Source organism: Hevea brasiliensis, chromosome 14 (assembly GCF_030052815.1).
Source record: "Hevea brasiliensis isolate MT/VB/25A 57/8 chromosome 14, ASM3005281v1, whole genome shotgun sequence".
In the NCBI taxonomy this organism is placed as follows: Eukaryota; Viridiplantae; Streptophyta; class Magnoliopsida; order Malpighiales; family Euphorbiaceae; genus Hevea; species Hevea brasiliensis.
Window position 1 is genome coordinate 90,799,090 of NC_079506.1, and position 19,635 is coordinate 90,818,724.

At 32.0% G+C, this 19,635-nt stretch overlaps 3 protein-coding genes across 7 annotated transcripts; 2 read left to right on the forward strand and 1 right to left on the reverse strand.

The window, feature by feature from the left end:
- The first annotated feature begins 3,173 nt into the window (after nt 1-3,173).
- LOC110645826 (adenine/guanine permease AZG1-like) lies at nt 3,174-5,455 on the forward strand. The gene has a single exon (XM_021799085.2). It carries the CDS (start codon nt 3,397-3,399, stop codon nt 5,191-5,193), a length of 1,797 nt encoding a protein of 598 aa, XP_021654777.2. The 5' UTR covers nt 3,174-3,396; the 3' UTR covers nt 5,194-5,455.
- Nucleotides 5,456-9,395: 3,940 nt separating this feature from the next.
- On the forward strand, nt 9,396-12,494 carry LOC110645832 (phosphoglucan phosphatase LSF2, chloroplastic-like). 2 transcript variants are annotated; one of them, XM_058133883.1, is made up of 5 exons: nt 9,396-9,698; nt 10,497-10,702; nt 10,868-11,038; nt 11,231-11,442; nt 12,177-12,494. In XM_058133883.1, the coding sequence occupies exons 1-4, from the start codon at nt 9,422-9,424 to the stop codon at nt 11,432-11,434; spliced, it is 858 nt and encodes a 285-aa protein (XP_057989866.1). In that variant the 5' UTR covers nt 9,396-9,421; the 3' UTR covers nt 11,435-11,442; nt 12,177-12,494. The 2 variants fall into 2 exon arrangements, with proteins under 2 accessions (XP_057989866.1, XP_057989867.1); XM_058133884.1 differs by having other exon boundaries at nt 12,180-12,494.
- A 36-nt stretch (nt 12,495-12,530) lies between these two features.
- Nucleotides 12,531-18,836, reverse strand: LOC110645830 (uncharacterized). Of its 4 annotated transcripts, XM_058133880.1 has the most exons (14): nt 18,633-18,831; nt 17,737-18,401; nt 17,481-17,645; nt 17,166-17,264; nt 16,913-17,050; nt 16,745-16,813; nt 16,569-16,665; nt 16,366-16,468; nt 15,201-15,411; nt 14,609-14,722; nt 14,114-14,245; nt 13,857-13,937; nt 13,419-13,535; nt 12,531-13,192 (listed from the first exon to the last, which is right to left on the reverse strand). In XM_058133880.1, the coding sequence occupies exons 2-14, from the start codon at nt 17,833-17,835 to the stop codon at nt 13,115-13,117; spliced, it is 1,503 nt and encodes a 500-aa protein (XP_057989863.1). In that variant the 5' UTR covers nt 17,836-18,401; nt 18,633-18,831; the 3' UTR covers nt 12,531-13,114. The 4 variants fall into 4 exon arrangements, with proteins under 4 accessions (XP_057989863.1, XP_021654783.1, XP_057989864.1 ...); XM_021799091.2 differs by lacking the exon at nt 13,419-13,535 and having other exon boundaries at nt 18,633-18,836; XM_058133881.1 differs by lacking the exon at nt 14,609-14,722 and having other exon boundaries at nt 18,633-18,834.
- Nucleotides 18,837-19,635: the final 799 nt, after the last annotated feature.

Consider the following 19,635-nt stretch of genomic DNA (forward strand, 5'->3'; position numbering starts at 1 on the left):
ATGATTCAAGTGGGCAAGACATGGGTCCAACTAAGCATGCATATGTGTCAATTATATGAAATTGAACTCCTTCTAATCTCTTACTAGTTCCTATCACTTTCTCTCTTGATTGAAAGAGATATTCACTACTAGAAAAATAAGTCCTTGGAAGGTGGAAACCTACTATATATATATATTGTGATGTCTTGTTTTCCATGTGTGGGAGCAAAGTTCCTTGCTTGTTAAGGTGTTGTTGGCCACTTCTTTTAATTAAAAAATTGATTAACATACCTTTATGCCAAATCCAAATAATTGGGATTTTATTCCTTCACCATGATGATCATGATCATCACTCAAAGAAAAATTTGACATCACCTAAAATAAAATCCCAATAAATGAGTGGTTACGTGATGCTATTAAGGTAGGGAGTCTAGTAAAGGCTTGATGATTGTGATGAAAATGCCATTTAAATAATTAATTATATTGATTTTCCATTGCTAATGGAATCCAATTACGTTCTATGATTTTTATATCTTAATTTTCATCATTACTTAATCTTCTTTTAATAAAACTAATTAAAGAGAGATAACTCCTGACTCCTAATAAAACTAATTGAATTGCCTTCAAAAAAAAAAAAAAATAAAAGTCAAAATGAATGACTCCAAAATAAAAATCTCCCAACTCCTAACTCCTTGTATTGAGAAGCATTTTGCTTTTGACTTAGAGAAAATGATAGGTATAAATAAAGATTGAAAATCTTTCATGGTTTGAAATAAATGTACTAGTAGGTTCATTTAATATATCTAGAAATGAAAATGCAATTGAAAGAAAAATAAAAGGTAAAGGGTTCATAAAGTAAACTACAACCACTCATGTACAAGAGTTGTTCATTGTCTTTATGGTAACCAAAGATTGATTTTATACAAATATATCAAGGTTTTTTCTTTTTTTTTTTTTTTATTAAATTTGACACCCATCAATATTTAAATTTGAAATTGTTATCCCACGTTATTTGAAATAAAAATTTTGTATTAAATATAAGATTTAGATAAAGTTTTTCTCCTTAAATTAACTTTTGTGATGAAATTAGACTTGATTTATTTTTTTTTTATTGAAATCGGAATTTCTTAATTCCCTTGATAGAGGAAAATCAGCAAAGATTGAGAGTAAAAATATAGTAACTTTCGTGACCATATCCCGTCTATGGAGGTGGATATGCAAAGGCATAGTCATTGAATACAAAAAAGTACCATGTCTCTCCAAGAAGAACACATAGACTTGTGAAGTTATTACCACCACCCTATTCTTGATTCATACTCAATGTTCTTGGGTTGCACATGTTTGCTGCCTTGGGCCAATCATAAATGCACTACTAAATAAAAAAATTTTTGGTTTTTCTTTAAATTAAACTTGTGAATTACACAAATTGATTAGGAACATCTCTTCTCTTAATATATATGATGATATTTTTTTAGTTAATTTGAAATTTAAATTTAATATTAAATTTGAAAAAAGTGTTGTATAAATTATTTATTAATATGACTTTATAAATGATTAAGTAGTTTTATATTTACTCTTTCATTCTTGTTTACTCCCAACATAAGACTTAGATCCCAACACTTAAAATATCATAACTAAAGTATATTGGTGCTCCAATTAATAGGAAGCATGATCTTCTACATTAAAAATTACAAATTAGTTTCTTATTTGGTCAAAAATATTGTTAATAAATAATTTGTATGCTATTTAAATAATTAGAATTATTTTTAATTAATAGGTATTTTACTTAATTTCCATCTAGGATATGAATATATATAGACATGAATGCTATATATAAAAGTATTTTTTGACTTGATAAGGAAAAAAAAATTGTCATGTGTGCTAGTCCTATAATTGATAAGGAAAACTAGTTTGTGTTGACAATATATTATTAATTATATATAGCATATTGCTATTTCATATATGGTATATTTTGAACACCATAATTTATGAGAATGATTATTATTTTTCATGAAATATAATTTTGGGAATTTTTTTCTTATATTCGGTCAATTATGAACACAAAATATGAGATGTACAATAAAATTTACTTATTAAATATATGAGTCTCATATATTTATATCTTATATATATGATGGACAGAATATAAGTAGAAATTTTCCTATGATATTGAGGTTTATTAATTTATTATTTTTTAAGAAATATAATATAAAATATAATCATATTCTTAGCTTTCTTGCATAAATGTATAGATCTTATGGGATTATTTTATAATGAGTTAAGTAATTTTTTTTTTTATTTTCATTCAAAGTTAAATTTATTAATTTGATAAGATAGAAATTCAATAATATTCAAGTTCAACTTATATTTATCAAAATTGAATTTTTTAATGACACTTAAATGAAATATATTGTTGAATAACTCACCATTATCAATTTATCAATTTGTATCACATTTTTAAATAAAAATAATATTTAATTATCATACTGATATGAAAAGTGAAATTAACGTAGAATGAGACTATCTCGGTTAACAACCAGATTATCCTAACGAACTTGGAATCCTCTCTACAGATCCTTAAATGGTGGCAAATCTTTCTTTTATTTTTCATCCTAAACTGCTAATTCCTATAGATAGTGGGGGTTAATAGGCTCACCATTTTGAGCACACCAATCACAAGATTCCTTTTCTATATTTAGAAATAGAAAATTTGTGCATATAAATACAATTGTTTGAATTTTTTTTTATTAGTGTTCAATTTTATTAAAAATATTTTTTAAATTATTTAAGAATTTTAAATGAATATGCTTTTAAAATCATTCATATAGAAAACTCAGTCTTAAAAAATATAAAGTAAAATATGACATTAACAAGGTTGTTGTATTAATTATTTTTTTTTTAATTGATTGGATTTTGATGAATTTTGAATTCATAAATTTATAATTATTAAAGATGGCTCCAATATTATAAAATTTACTCTCTAATATTAAATTAATAGTTTATTTTGGGTGTGTGTTTTATAATGTGTGAGAAATCAAAGACACAAATATTAATAACTCAATTTCTTTTTAAAAATTATTAATTTATAAAAAAATAAGAAAATTAAGATAAATGTTCATCATACAATTTAAAAATATAAAAATTCATAATTAATTATTAATTTTTAAAATATGAACTTTAAAAACATAGAGATTCATCCATAACTTACCACAAAATCAAAAACCCATTAGATACTTTCCTCTTATTTAAAAAACAGATCCCATCCTCAGAATCTATATCTATATCCTCTTCTCCTCCTCCTCCTTCTTCTTCTTCTTCAACCTACAACAAATCTCCTTCACCTATTTTCTCTCTCTCTTTATCTCTCTTATATCGGTGTAGAGGAAGAAACCCATTAACAAAAAGTTACAGTTTTGGATGGTCATGGACATGGAGGCTGGATTTCAACCACCACCACCCAACCAAAAGCCTTTAGCCAGGCTGAACACCTTCGTTGCCAACTCTCGACTAGGCAAGCGATTCAAACTCGCCGAGCGAAACTCGACCTTCACTACCGAGTTACGTGCTGGAACAGCCACTTTCCTCACCATGGCTTACATCCTCGCCGTCAACGCTTCCATCCTCACTGACAGTGGCGGTACCTGCTCTGTCTCCGACTGTGTCCCTCTCTGCTCTGACCCAACCATCCGCGTTTCCAACTGTACTGGGTCATCCCTTCGAGTCATCCAACCTGATGATTCTTGCAAGTTCGACCCAGTTAATCCAGGCTACGCTTCTTGTTTAGAGAAAATACGTAAAGACCTTATAGTAGCCACTATAGCTTCTTCCCTTATTGGGTGTGTGATAATGGGTGCTTTCGCTAATCTTCCTCTAGGGTTGGCTCCAGGCATGGGCGCAAACGCTTATTTCGCTTACACAGTCGTTGGGTTTCACGGGTCTGGTAATGTTTCATATGGGAGCGCATTAGCTGCAGTTTTCATGGAAGGTTTGATCTTTTTAGCGATATCTGCAATTGGGTTGCGAGCACAACTCGCGAAACTCATCCCAAAACCGGTTCGGATCAGCTCCTCTGCTGGTATCGGTCTTTTCCTCGCATTTATCGGCTTACAAAACAACCAAGGACTCGGATTAGTTGGGTACAGTCCATCGACGCTGGTCACACTCGGAGGCTGCCCGAGATCGTCACGTGCGTTGTTAGCTCCTGTCACAACGTTGGCTAACGGCACTATTGCTTTGATGCAAGACGGCACCGTATCGGGGGATATCCTGTGTCTCCGTGACAGAATGGAGAGCCCAACATTATGGCTTGGAATAGTTGGGTTTGTGATTATTGCTTATTGCTTAGTGAAGAATATTAAAGGAGCAATTATATATGGTATTGTTTTAGTAACGGCCGTTTCATGGTTCCGTGACACAAGAGTAACGGCGTTTCCTAACACCGTTGCAGGTAATTCAGCACATGAGTATTTTAAGAAGGTGGTGGATGTACATGTAATAAAAAGTACAGCTGGGGCTCTAAGCTTTAAGAGTATGGGGAAAGGCTATTTTTGGGAGGCTTTGGTTACGTTCTTATATGTAGACATTTTGGACACAACTGGTACTTTGTATTCAATGGCTAAGTTTGCTGGATTTTTAGATCAAAATGGAAATTTTGAGGGTCAATACTTTGCTTTCATGTCAGATGCCACGTCAATTGTTGTGGGATCATTGCTCGGTACATCTCCGGTCACTGCTTATATTGAATCGTCAACAGGTATACGTGAAGGTGGACGAACAGGATTGACTGCATTAACTGTTGCCGGATATTTTTTCTTAGCATTTTTCTTTACGCCGTTATTAGCGTCTATACCCGCTTGGGCGATAGGGCCACCGTTGATTTTGGTGGGGGTGTTGATGATGAGAGCAGTGGTGGATATTGAATGGAATGATATGAGGCAAGCTATACCAGCATTTGTGACGTTGATTTTGATGCCTTTGACCTATTCTATTGCTTATGGGTTGATTGGTGGAATTGGAACTTACATTGTTTTGAATTTGGGAGATTGGGGTGAGGAGCTCTTGGTGAAAGTTGGCGTCATAAAAAGGAGAGGTGGGGGTGTTGGTGACAATAGTGGTGATAAAGGGAAAATTAATGGCAGAGGCAGCTTCAATGGGACAAATGAGTTAGGAATAAGACAAAATGAAAGTGTGAAAGCAGCTGAAATTCAAGTTTAGGGAAATGGGTAAGACATATTATAATTTTGCATTGCCTTTGATCTTAATTTTACAATATATAAATATCTTCACATTTTTAATATTTTAAGAAATCAGTAAGGGGAATTAGATGGGATTCATAAAAGGGGTAGATGTAAATATATACATATATGTTACCCATGTCATGGTTGATTAGAATTTTGTGTTTTTTTTTTATATAATTAATTAATGTTCTCTTATATCTCTTATGTTAATTTCCATTTTGAGAAGAACTATTATGAAATGGATCCAATGCATTTGACACAAACTCTTTATTATTCCAAACCTTTTTGATACTACAACTCCCTCTCTCTATCTCTCTATGCATAAGTGGATACTTTTCCTTTCATTTTGGTACTTTATGATTAATCATTAACACTTTTTCTATTGCTGAAGATGGAAACTCTTTTCTTTGGTGTTTATGGATAGGCCTACTAAAAGTTCCTTTTACCCCATTTACACTATATTTGCAACTTTGTTTGGGAGGAAAGAAAATAAATAAAGAAAAATAAGAAAGTAACATAAAAATAATTTTAAAGTTTTTTTTTCTCTTTGATTGAATATTAGGGAGAAAAATAAGAAAGAAAAGTTACTTTTTAAATAGTAAAATATTTATTTTGTTATTTTTATTTGAAATTAAAGTAAATAATTTTAAGGATAAAAAAATAATTTTATTTATTTTTCACTTACTTTCTTGAGAGAAAATAAATAGTGACATTCATTTGTTATAATTCACCCTTATTTTCTATCGTTCTCAATTTTTCCTCATTCTCAAACAAAAGAGAAGAGAAAATATTTTTATTTTTCTTCATAATTTTTTTTCTCTTATTTTCCTCTAATTTAAACATAATTTTAATATTTAAAGGCTTACTAAAATATATAGAGAGATGCGCGTGCACGTGCGCATACAAACACACACATATATATATATATTAAAAATTAATAAAAAGTAACTTCAAAATATTGAAATATAAATATGAATACAATTATATTATATTAATTGCTTTTTTCACTTTTATTTATGGTATTTAATTTTTTTAATTATTTATTATATTTAAAAAATTAATAATATTATAATTTAGAAAATTTATTTTAAATATAAAAATTTGATTATCAAATAATTTAAAAAATATGCTGATGAGTGGATTAGAAATTTATTAATAAAAAATTTTCATATGTTTAGCAAGAAAAGTGAAAGAAACAATGAAATGGGCACACAATTTTGTTTGTTTTCACACAAAAAAATAGTCAAATACATGGCCATCGATTGATTGATTGATTGATTTTGGACTTGGCATCATAGTTGTTCCTTTGGTAACATCATTTATTTATTTATTTTGATGGGATTATTTTTTCTTTATTTAATTTACTTGTGTTTTTAGTTTATCCTCTCTTGAGAAAGCATTTATTATTGATTTCTCTTAATTTAATAATAATAATAATAATAATAACTATATATTGATTATTGAATTAGAAAAATGTTTATTCTACTTCACACATGGAAATAGTGAGGAAATGTGTGTGACCCATTAACCCCTTTTTCAATAATAATTTATTTTAATAAATATAGTTTATGTATTTATTATATAATATTTTTTAATGATAATGCATTCAATTTAAGATCATTTTTTCTTTTTCTTTTTCCTATTGTCTAATAATGTTTAAATTATTATACAAGAGATTATAAATTTAAAAATGCATATTTTTCTATTTAATTAAAATTTTAAAATATATAAAAAAAAATTATACTTCATTAAATGAGAAATAAAAGAATAAGCGACAAGAATTCATAAATAAAAATTTTAAGATTTCCTTATTTGGAAAACAAAACTATTTATATTAAAATATACGTTTTATCTTAATAATATTATATTTTTTTAATAATCATAAAATTTTGAGTCCAAATTTTAATTGGAGCTACATAAATAAAAAACAATTTATATATTTATGATTAAACATGTGTAAATTCATGATAGAGCAAAAATTGTGGTGAAAGAGATGTATGATGGAAGGGCAAATTGGCATAGGGCAATAATGTTGGAAGGTTCTTGATCAATAAGCCATTCCTTCCTGTCATAAAGTAATAGTAATTAATTGAGTGGGGAAGGCACCCCAATCAAATTTCCTACTCTATGCATATTTTCATTTATACACATATCATGTGCATTGAAATTTGAGTTTTTAGGAGTTCATCTCTATTTATTTTTATATGTTATAGTTGAATTTTATATAATAATTAAAAAAATAATGAAATAATTTTATTTTAGAAAAAGGTGTACTTATAATTAATTAAATTAAATTTTTTATCTCATTTAATTGTTTATTAGTTTATTGTATTTGATAAAAATAAATAATAAAATTAAAAAAAAAATTAATATTTCTTTATTTTTTAAATGTGATAAATAATTAAAAGAATTTAAATACAATAAAATAAAATTTGATGAAGATAGGATAATGTAAAATTTAAAATTTGGTTGAATAATTAAAATCAAATTCCAACTTCACTTTTCATTTTTATTAGAGAAAAGGGAAATCTTTTATTAATGCTAAGTATGGTATATGATACAAATTAAATAAAAAAAAAAACTATAGAGAACAAATAAATTATAATCTTAGTGCTAAAATATAAGATTCAATATGCTATATATACAAAATCAGATGATAAACTTTAATTGATTGGGCTATCCGTAATAAATAAATAAAAAAATAGAGAGAAATTAAACTATTTGAACAAGCCTTAGCCCCCTCTTAGTTAGGGGTGAGCATTCGGTTTAAATCAAACCGAACCGAATTGAACTGAACAGAATTAAATTATAAAAATCGAACCGTAAGTTTTAGAAACCGAACCGAACCGAAATGGGTGAAAAATCAAATAGAACCGAACCGCTCTATTTCGGTTCGGTTCGGTTTAAAACGATCGGTTTGATTTTTTATTGATTTTTCTAATTTTAACTTTGGTTTAAATATAATAACCATTAATCAATGAAATTAAACAATTAATATATATATAATTAAATATAATTCATAAATTTTTCATAAAAATAAATCAATTCAAAAATCAATTCGGTTCAATTTAATTTGATTTGACTATATAAATTACTATTCGATTCGGTTCGGTTTAACCGATTTTTTTCTCTTCAAAACCGAACTGAACCGAAATAACTGAAATTTTTATAATGTAAAACCGAACCGAACCGATTTAATTTTAAAACTGAACTGATTGAATTGAATTGACTCGGTTCAGTTCGATTTTTCAGTTTGAACAAAATTCTGCTCAGTCCTACTCTTAACACGTACAATTGATATCAATATTCAATTTTTAACATGGGTAAAAAAAAATTTAAGTGAGATTGGAGAATATGTAATTTGCCTAATTTTTGTTATGAATTATGAGTTAGAACATAGTTTTGTGAATGGATATTAGATAGTGTTGGAATTATTCAATGATTTTTTGATAAATCAATAATTTTAAAAGATTGGAATATAATTATAATTATAATTAATTATTGATAAATTTGATGTATGTGTCACTATAAAAGGGGATTTTTAAAGGTTTTCAATCAAGAAAATAAATGGGAATTAAGTAAATGGATTATCATGTTGAGTGAGTGATGAATTGGATTTTGATGAAATATTGCTCTAAATAGAGTAAAAGTATAAGAACATAAATTTTTTTTAGTAAGGGATTAAAAGGGTAAAAACTCGAATTTATATTATATAAATAATATATTTTTAATTATTAAATTAATTTAAGTAAATAAAATATAATTATCGTTCTTCTATTAGATTTGAATATAAAATTTTTATTACTTTAAAAATAATTAATACCACTAAATTAAAATTTAACATAAAATGAAATCTCTTTTCTTTTTAATATAATTTAAAATTTATTTAGTTTAGATATATGAGTTTTATCAAAATATTTTGAGTTTGAAAAATCACATATTTATCTGAAAAATATATTTTAAATGAAATTTAATTAATTTTAAGAATTCAATATTTAACTACTGTGTGTTCCTTTTATTTATTAAAAAAAAAAAATCTGCATAAATAAATGGGTTTAATCAAAACCAAATACTTTTGGAGTGAAAGAAGGGCCATTATGGTAATGTGGAGGGAAAGGGCACTAAGGTAAAATGGCTGATGTCATATAAAATCTGGCACCCCACACAGGATTTAACAGAAAGTTAAGGATTCGGAAGAAAAAGGAATGGCTGTTGCCAGTAACTGCATTTCCCTGTCTTCCGTTTTCTCATGCCCATATGAAAACGAAGTGCTCTTGATAAGAAAGAAACCCACTTGCAAATTCTTGCTTTCCAAGAATTTCTTCAAAATGGGCAGGATCAATTGTAAGCTATCAGATAGTGGAATCCAAAAAAAACCCGCTACAAAAGATGTGTCATTGAGCTCAAGGAACAGGATGGAAGACTACAATATAGCCATGAAAAGGATGATGAGGAACCCATATGAGTACCACCATGATCTTGGTTAGTTTATTCTACCAAAGCTTTGTTCTTGATGGTTAGTTTCATTGCCACTCAAATTTTTTTTTTTTTTTTTTTACTTTTTCGATTTTTTTTTCTTCCTTTGATATGATAACTTTTCTGGAGAAACATTGCCTTGGTTTTAATCATTTCCGATTATAATTTCGGTTGCATTTCTATAGCAATCTGATAGAAATCAATATTTATGGTTTTCAGTCTTAATTATGTGGTAGAGGACGCTGTAATAATAATTGGGCAATGGAAGATCTTATTAGGGCTATTTTAGAATATTTGGTCTGTGTTATAATCCATTTGCATTGGAAGTGCTGAAGGAGCCTCTAATTTATTTATTTATTTATGCTGGATCTGGATCTAGGTAGAATCCTTTTGAATTTTCTTTTTATTTTATATTATCTGATATGGCTTCCAGATTACAATCCCTAACATGGGTAAAAGGATATACCTTTCTGTGAACTTTTTTCATGTTTTATGCTTTCAATGGATTTGACCCCTCTCTGGATAGTGGTGCAAGTGTAAACATCAAGTTCTTGTTAAAAAAAAAAAAGTGAAACTTTTGGTAAGATCGCAGGGTTTTACAAGTCAATGGTATTAACTCCCTCTGGATATTTAATTAGGTCTGCTTTATGCATAGAAATCTAAACCATTTGGAAAACTTTTTGGATTTGACCATTATCATTCCAGTTTTGCACCCTCTTTATCCAGCTATTGTGTGCATAGAACCCAATTAACTTGTAATGTTTTATCTGTTTTATTAAGATCCTTCAACTTTCCTGGCTTCAGGTATGAACTACACACTGATAACCAATAGTTTGATCGTGGGCTCCCAGCCTCAGAAACCTGAAGACATCGATCATCTGAAACATGAAGAGAATGTGGCGTACATTCTAAATTTGCAGCAGGACAAGGACATTGAATATTGGGGTATTGACTTGCAGGCTATAATAAAAAGATGTCAAGAACTTGGAATTCGTCATATGAGGCGGCCTGTAAGGAAACATTAGTCATTCGAAACATATAAAATACTCCAAATTTGGATGAATTCTTATTTCTTGAGCTTTCTTAGTTTTGTGTATATGATTATATTCTATTTTCTGCCAATTATTTTGTTGGTGATAAGTGAATGAATTTGGTTATTTATTTTCTTTATTCAGGCCAAAGATTTTGATCCAGATTCCTTGAGAAGTATGTTACCTAAGGCTGTTTCATCATTGGAGTGGGCCATTTCTGAGGGGAAAGGCAGAGTGTATGTGCACTGTACTGCTGGACTGGGAAGGGCCCCTGCTGTTGCAATTGCTTACTTGTTCTGGTTTCAGGGCATGAATGTCAGTTCTCAACTCTTCTTTCATTACTTTTCTGCTAATTATATCAATGCACTTCTTGTCTTATAAGGAAATTTAAACTGCTGTAAGCTTATTATTCTATTCCCTTGTCATGATTGTTTTCCATTTGTCTAGCTAACTGATTCTCGATCTGCAACATATACTTTCTTATTAACATTTATGGTTATGGAACAGCTGAACACAGCATATGATAAACTAACTTCAAAGCGACCTTGTGGACCCAATAAGAGATCAATACGAGGAGCAACATATGATCTTGCCAAGAATGATCCGTGGAAGGAGCCATTTGATAATCTCCCAGAACATGCTTTTGAAGATATAGCAGATTGGGAGAGGAACTTGATTCATGCGCGTGTTCATTCTCTTCGTGGAACTTGAACATTTAGGTAAGCATTTGTTGATTGTCATCTTGCGTGACACTACAATTGAAAACTTCTTGATTCTTGGATCTGATTTTTCCTGAGGATTTTTCACCTCAAATTAGTAAATATATCGATCAATGAATCAGCATGCTAACTGTTCTCCATTACACCATAGAAGTGGTAAACAATTCCTTTCTGATGATTTAATTTGGTATTTTCATTACTAATCATTGAACTCCAACAGAAAAAAATTTAAGCCAATTATCTTTAACGCCAAGAAAACAAAAGAGTGAACCATGACCATTACACAAAGATACTGCTTAAATCTATTAGTTCTACATTTCAATTCTTATTTATGACCGACTATCACAGTCATGAGCTTTAACATGTTTTATGCTAGTATTTTCTGGACTTTCGCTGCAGCTACAAGTTATCTTAGGCACCAAAATCCTATATAGGAAATACAATGGAAAGCAATTAAATCAAACGTATCGCTTCTTGTACCAACTTCTCCAGCTCATTAGTTCTTATTTCATTTCAATGTTTGGATACTACTTTGTTGTACGCCACCATGCAAGTTATCTCAGGCGCCAAAATCCCACATAGGAAATACAATGGAAAGCAATAAAATCAAACATATAGCTTCTCATACCAACATCTCTAGTTCATTAGTTCTTATTTCATTTCAATGTTTGGATACTACTTTGTTGCCCGTCTCCATGCCGAGGTGTGATGAGAATTTAGAACTTGTTAAACAGGAGATTATCAGCTACAAACATGACAAAGCTGCTATGGGAGCAACATTCTAGAGTGGGGCTTTTGCAATGAGAACAGCTTGGGAAGCAATATCATATATTTACAATAAACTCTTTAAAGAGTCCTTCAAGGAACCTATCACATAATTATTTGGTACAACATTTGTATGCACAATGAATTCACTCTCACCGTTAATCATGGTGAATCTCATGACAGTCAAAATAAAACCTTTAACGTACAACAGTTGTAATGAAAGTGATACATACATGCATGCACTACAGAGGCGTAATAAATGTGGCACCAAGATGTGCAATCCAACAGTCGGCCTTTTTGTTACTAAATTGTAGTACATAAGGTATCAGTAAATGCTAGTCTAGATGCAATTCATTTGTATGATCTAAATCCAATACAATAGTTCATGTCCGCAGTTTCCTAGTTTACTGTCCACTGAGAATGTGTTTTCAAGCTTACAAGTTGTTAACCGGCAAAAGAGAACAAACCAGTTTTTATTGATTTCAGATCTTATCGTGGGGCTGGAGCGTTTCCTGAACTAAAAGAATATAAACTTTTCTATCTTAGATTTCTGAATCATTGCAACTGACATCTCAATGGGAGCTTAAACTTCAGTGCATGCCAAAACTATGCCAGTGGCTGCAAGGGAAGTACTTATCACAGAACAACCTCATTCCAGCTCAATGAAATCCGAGAGTAGTCTAAACAGCAACGAAAGTGTCTTGGTAATGAAAGTGGTTCTTGATCAAGTCAATGGAAAACGCAGAATAAAACATTTGATGCGGAAACGATGCTCTTCCTATCAATGTCATTAATTAAATGCTTGCGTAATGATAACTGTACTTTTAAAGAAAACTGATTGATTGATCTTTGCGTCTGCCCAAGAAAAACTTTACACGACTGCTGTTCAAAGAAAAATTCAGGAAGTTCAGACATTCTGGAGCTTGGCAAGTTGTGCTTGGCGCTGTCCTAAATGGAATGCTGTAACTATCCACATTAAACAGACCTGGATCGAAAAGAGAAATGGAAATTTCATAATTCTTGGTTGAAATAAAGTCATAAGTATGATATGCATAAATGAGAAAAATAAAATAAAATAAAATAAGACCATCCAAAGAGTTATATGGCAGAAATAACACCTAAATGAAAATAAAGCTTCATAAACCAAGAAGCCGCCCATTGGATTAATGATCCACTAATCAGAAATACATAAAAATAGTGCTTATACGTACAGGCAAGGCATACAAGGAGACAGTTGAGGCTTTCTCATGAAGAATGCTGAATAGTAGTTTATACATTCCTGCTGCTGTAGCATCTCCCAGCCGTTGGACAATTACATCTATGCACACCTACAGCACCATATAATGGCAAACGCCATGATGTTTTGATGCTCTAAGATGCCTCATGAATTAGGAATATTGTTTAGTGAAGTGACGGATTTGCTATTTAATTAGAGAATATCAGCACAATTCTTAGACGCCTAAAGGAGTTATATGGGATTTCTATGATGATTAACGTCTCAAATAATTTCTCAAACATATTAGATAAAAGGATGCAGTGAAATGGCTCAGGGATGAACATGTAAAATAACAGTATTTTGATTATTAACATAATACCACTCTTCATGATCCAATTCTCAAGAGTCAAGACAGATGCAGAAGTTGACAAACCTTTGCTTTGTATTTCTCTTCCTCCGAAACAACAGTAAATAGGAGTTCTCTTCCTGGCCTGGTCACTACATAAGTAACGACCTGCAAGTAATGCAAAATAACAAATGGTGAGATCTCAGAATAACCTTTAACTTCCTTGACCAACTCACTTCGCCCCTAACAACCATGGAAGTGGAAACGATCAGCTATACACATCATACATGCATGGTCCAATAAACAGACAATAAAAGAATTAAGAAAACGGGCTTTGTGACAACCTTTCTTAAAGTCTCACAGATGGCAAATGCTATCCAAGTCGGCCAAACAGCAACAGCAACCAAATTTAAAAAGGCAACAACTGGAGCAGAGCATATAGCTGTAGTAACCCCAGCTATAGTAAGGATGCGCCCCTGCATTTGACTTGGTAAGTAAAATAAAGTGAAATTATGAAGTGTGTCTCCTAATGAAATGAAATGCTGTGAACAACTGGATAAAGATTCAATAGTGCATTAACTAGTATGAATTTTAACTCTAATTGCATAAAGGTATCTTCATTCTTCCATAAATTTAGCCCCTTCTAAAAATGAACCACACTTTAACCCCCATTGTGTAAAAGGAAAAGTTATAAAACAAGGATTAAGGAAAAAAGCCCCTTTGGGTGTTCTCAACATGCAAGATTTAACTGTTACAGGGAAGTAGAGTAATCAGAAATCATAGGGCAGCAACCACAAATGATCACCATGTTAAAGGAATTTATTTAAATATTAGTATACCGTTAATGTAAGTTGTCCAGCAAGGATAAAAACTGCAATGAAGCTATTTATCTGGGCAAACAATCTTCTTCTGCCAAGAGAACTAGTAACAGTCATAGCGATTACAGTCACCTTCTGTTCTTGCAGACAGAAAGGGAAATCAGCAATAAGAAATACATTGTATGCTACCCATATCAGAAACTTGTAAATGAAATGCCACAACTAATATGAATCTAATTCTAGTGGAATCTCAGCATATAGGCATTTAATTTCTGTGGATTACAGGTCACATCTGCATAGTTGGCATGGGGTTCACAAGCATATCATCTCCCCTGTAATCTCAATCACCTCATGCATAATAAACAAAGCTGCAATATGAACCTTAAAACAAGGGGATTAAAAAATGCTTTCAGTTTTCTTATTTCCTTTCTTTTTTACCAAATTCCTGGTTAAAAAATGATTGAGAAAAGATTGCCAAGCATAATCATTGTATTTCCCTAATCTTGTGCAAATCATATTTCTTCGCTACTCAGTCAAGCCACACAATCTGGATTGAGGGAAATCTATAATTGCAAAATACATATTGACAAACAAAAAAAAAAGTTCATTTTACCTGGAAGTAGAAGAATGAGGAGACAACTGCACTCAGCCACAGGAATAAGGACACATACAATAAATAAGTTGAAGATAAAATAAGCCAAAATCCATCTAAGATGGCCAAAAACTGAGGCTTCACTCTAGATGTAGGTGACTTGGGAGAAAGAACTTTGAAAAATGCTGATGTCTGTTTATCATCCTCACTATGCTGATCAGGATCAGCCTTTCTGTAAACCAGAAGCAAACAATTTACTCATAACGATAAGGACTCAAACAATAAATTTAAAATTTCATTGCTTCTTCATAACAATAAATTTAGAATTCCATTCCTAGACGAATATGCTGAGCCAGCTAAAGCAGTTAATCTAAAGGGCAAAACAACAATGACCTGCACATTTATCATATACACCAAATAAACTAGATCAAGAGCTCATGGATGTCTGGCGATGTTCAAATGTATTCTCCAGGAGAAAATTGAAAAGAAAATGTACTAAATACAAACTACAAGAACAGAAATAAGATTCAAAATAGACCTGTCACTCGTCTTTTTGAAAAGAGAGGTTTTAAATGCATCTAGGATATGGATTATATATGGAGCATGGACAAATAGACAATGACAAATAGTCACCACAAGCAATGAATGGCTATCCACTACATTATAGAGTTTCAGAGTATTAGTCCAACATGCAATTGCAAAGCCACTAAGATCAAATTTCCTAACTGTTAAATCTAAACTTATACATTACATTAGTAAGAGTATTAATCATTGAACACATAATGTGGTATCTATGTAAAACAGTCCTATGCTATGCACCTAATACTCCTTCAATTTCCATCTTACTCCATCCAACTTTAGGACCTTCAGGCTTTTGGCCATGGTACGTTAGTTGCATGCATAAATTTAATATTTTTGCAGTGTTTTTAGTATTACATGTGTAGTCTCATCTGCATATCGGAAGACACTAAGTTTTGGCATTGTTTTTGTACTTAATTAGTCTCAAATGTTAGTACTGATTTCCATGGCAAATCATATAATATATTATTGCTCATAAGTTATAAAAACTCCACCTGTGCCAACCAGCTCAACAACCCCAACTTAAAAACATGATATAACAATAAGAGCATACAAAACAAAACTACATGAAGCAAAGAAAATAAGAAATACAGAAATATAGCTAAACCTTATGGGAGATAATTCTTCAGGAAGTTGGGATATGTCCTTCTTGATCCCTTTTGATGACTGTGCAGCAAGTTCCATCAACAAAGCAGCAAACAAAAGCAGAACTGCAATGAACCAGCCCATGGTTTAAAGCAACAAAAAACTAAATGGAAATTTGGAAGTTTCAAACCTAATCTTTTAAACAGTTGAAAAAAGCATACATACATGGTCCCAACCAAGCCATTCTTGTGACAAATAATGACCCAAAAAGCTGGCCAAGTGTAGCACCAGCCCCAATGAATCCAAACAATCTTGAACCTGACTGAATACAATAAACAATGTCAAATGCAGATTAAAAACCACGATTCCTCTTGAAAATGTGATGTTGCATTCATACTAACCTCACTGTCCATCACATCAATTACTCTAGCCCAAGTTGAAGAGATGGTAATAAGATTAAGCAGAGCAACCTTCAAAAGAGGGGGGGAAAAGAAATTCCATTGTTATCTAAACTTGAAGACACTTGGAGGCATGCCGGCAGAGAAATAACAACTAATCAATAATCATACCCAGAGGAACAATGCAATTCTCACAGAAATGTAAAACCATCCGTGGTCATCCCAACTGCCAGAATATGCAGGTGAACCAGCTTCATTGACATCAACTTTTAGATCCTCCTTTAATTCAGTGGATATGGAAACTGTACCCTAGGCATTGAATTTATATTACAGAAAAAATAATATCATTAAAGAATGATAGATTTAAAAACAAAATGAAGAAGAAGAAGAAAGGATGGAGGCGGGATGGAATGTCTCATACTACCTTGGTTTTGAATGGGGAAATTCCACTTGATGAGGAACGCCACAGAAAGAAGAACACAACAAGTGATACACTAAAAAATCTGTGTATCAAAAGCAAAGCCTGGAATTTCAAGAAGCACCTATTACAGGACGATATGCATAAGGACGTTAAAAAATACTAAAAAGTAAGCAACTAATTCATTTTCACTGAGAAAAGAGAGAATCAAATTACTGAAAACTGTTCATTTCAGCTAAAATTGATTATTCCAAAGTCCAATTTCAGCATATACAACAACAATTTTAGGGATTTAACAGCCATAAAATGCAAAGCAAGTACCTTTGCTTTAGAGAAATTAGGCAAGGAGAAAATAAGAGTGGACAAAGGAGCAGCGATCAGCGTGAGAGCCAAGGATCCAACAAACAAACCAGGTAGATTCGATAACCCTAACGAGATCGCGCCCTCGTCCCGCAACGGCAACACCACAAAATACGCGCTCAAAATCTGCAAAAGCAAGAAGAAAAAAATGAATTTACATAGATTTGAAATTAAAAACTCAAAAAATTGAAGAAAAATAAAATTGAAGTGGTATTACGAAGAAGAAACAAGAGGAAGAGTGAAGCACAGATGAGACTTCGTGAGGGTGAACGGAGACGAACGTGGAGAGGATCGAATCCAGACGAGACCTCCTCATTCTGCTTAACAATAAGATCTCAATCTCGATTTCTGGATTTGATTGAAGATGACAATCGAAGGTCAATGCACTTTCTTTCTAAATTCTCGGAGATTTTTCAAATGGAAAATGAAACTTTTTTTATTTACAAAGTAACCCCGTGAATTTTATGCTATCAGCTAAACCCGGCTATGGGCCAAATCAGAACGAGACCGGTTTAAACCAGACTGAAATTGGATCGAACTGGATCAAACTCGTATATGACTCGAACCATGAATAAATTGAACTGAAATTGAATCAACTGAAGTTCATCAACTCAGAATTTGTGCCTCTAGGGCTTCTTTAGGCACAAATTCTGAGGAATCAACTGAAGAAGGCTGGAAGGGCATAATTATATCAGCTGGCAAGGTGTTTGATTTCCCCTCGGACAATATTAGCAATTGGACATCAGCTGGCATCTCCGTCTGTAACAAACATGTTCTAGTTGGGAGACAACTTCATTACTTGCAAGACAGGCGCTGATGAACCTACATTAAACATCACTTTTAAAAAGTAAACAACAGAAGATTCTCTGCAGTAGATTAAACCTGTAGAATAAATCATGCACAGTATTCACATTATTGATATAATAGTCAAGCTCTAGTAAAGGTCAGTAAAGGATTATGAACAAAGGAATGGAAGCATGCACATCAAGAGAAAAATGAATACCACCTTTTGGAACTGTGTCAAATTTTTTAGCAACCTTGCATTACATTTGACATAAACGTCTAGATCAAATAATCAAATACAAAAGCTAGGATTTTTATGCATTTACGTACCTGAGAGAGGTGTGATTGGTCGAAGAGAAATTGGCCGAAGAGGTCGACGGCACCCCAATCTTTGCCATCGAAGGAGGAAGGGTGCCAACCAGACCCTATCGCCTTTTCGAACGTCAATCGGACAACTCCGAGAGGGTTCGCCAGGCAATCGTACGGTGGTCCGACCATTTCTTTGATCTTATTGTGATTCTCTCTGTTATCTTTCTTGGTGACTGCTTCAGTACTGTGATCACGGCTACGCGCGCTAATGGGTACAAAGTAGGGATAATTTTTCTCGTCAAATCTAGTCTTCCCGCCATTTTTAGTGACCCCGGGGCCCTGAGCCCTTCCTTCGGATTCATGGGTTGCTCAAACTGGCCCAAACCACCATGGACATCTATCTTCCAGCAGACAATAACATTTAACAGAAGAAACAAAACGAACCCATCAATTTGATGACCCATCAAGCATCAGCGAACCCATCAAAGTGATGACATTTGGAATCTTGGAAGCAGGAAACGTTTCTTCTACCAAGTAAACCAACTATACTCTGTAGGGCTTCAGCTGTTCCTAAACCCAAATTATATGAATTGCTAGTTCCTACTTCTCCATGGGCTAAATCTTGAAATACATACATTTAAAGCTTCACCACTAGAAAAGTTAGCATATATCATATTGAGCAGATTGAAATGAATTCTCTCTCCTCTCTGTTTGCTACATGTTTGAATATCCTGATGTGGAACGTTGGCTAGTGAATCATTTTTTCCATTTTCCACCCAGTCCATGATTATGTTCGTTCAACTAATAAAACTGAGATTAAAAAAAATTAATTAATTAAAATGAAATGAAACTAGATGAAATAGACATTGATTGTGTTAGTTTTAAAGACTAAAATGAAATGGAGTAAATAGGCTGAATTGTAATCAGCAGAAAGATATGAAGTCTGCAGTTACTGCGATGGACTGATGGTATTTATATCTTAATTAGCATCTCTTTATGATGATAAGGTTGGGCAAATGAGATG

Excerpts from the sequence above, each read along its gene's own strand:
- LOC110645830 (XM_058133880.1), bottom strand. The coding sequence starts at position 17,835 with ATGAGGAGGTCTCGTCTGGATTCGATCCTCTCCACGTTCGTCTCCGTT. Across the intron at positions 15,412-16,365 it reads GAAGAATTATCTCCCATAAG|AAAGGCTGATCCTGATCAGC; the intron begins GTTTAGCTATAT and ends TCTGGTTTACAG. Across the intron at positions 13,193-13,418 it reads TCTCCTTGTATGCCTTGCCT|GTCTGTTTAATGTGGATAGT; the intron begins GTACGTATAAGC and ends TTTTCGATCCAG.
- LOC110645826 (XM_021799085.2), top strand. The coding sequence starts at position 3,397 with ATGGTCATGGACATGGAGGCTGGATTTCAACCACCACCACCCAACCAA.
- LOC110645832 (XM_058133883.1), top strand. The coding sequence starts at position 9,422 with ATGGCTGTTGCCAGTAACTGCATTTCCCTGTCTTCCGTTTTCTCATGC. Across the intron at positions 10,703-10,867 it reads TTCGTCATATGAGGCGGCCT|GCCAAAGATTTTGATCCAGA; the intron begins GTAAGGAAACAT and ends TTCTTTATTCAG. Across the intron at positions 11,039-11,230 it reads TCTGGTTTCAGGGCATGAAT|CTGAACACAGCATATGATAA; the intron begins GTCAGTTCTCAA and ends GTTATGGAACAG.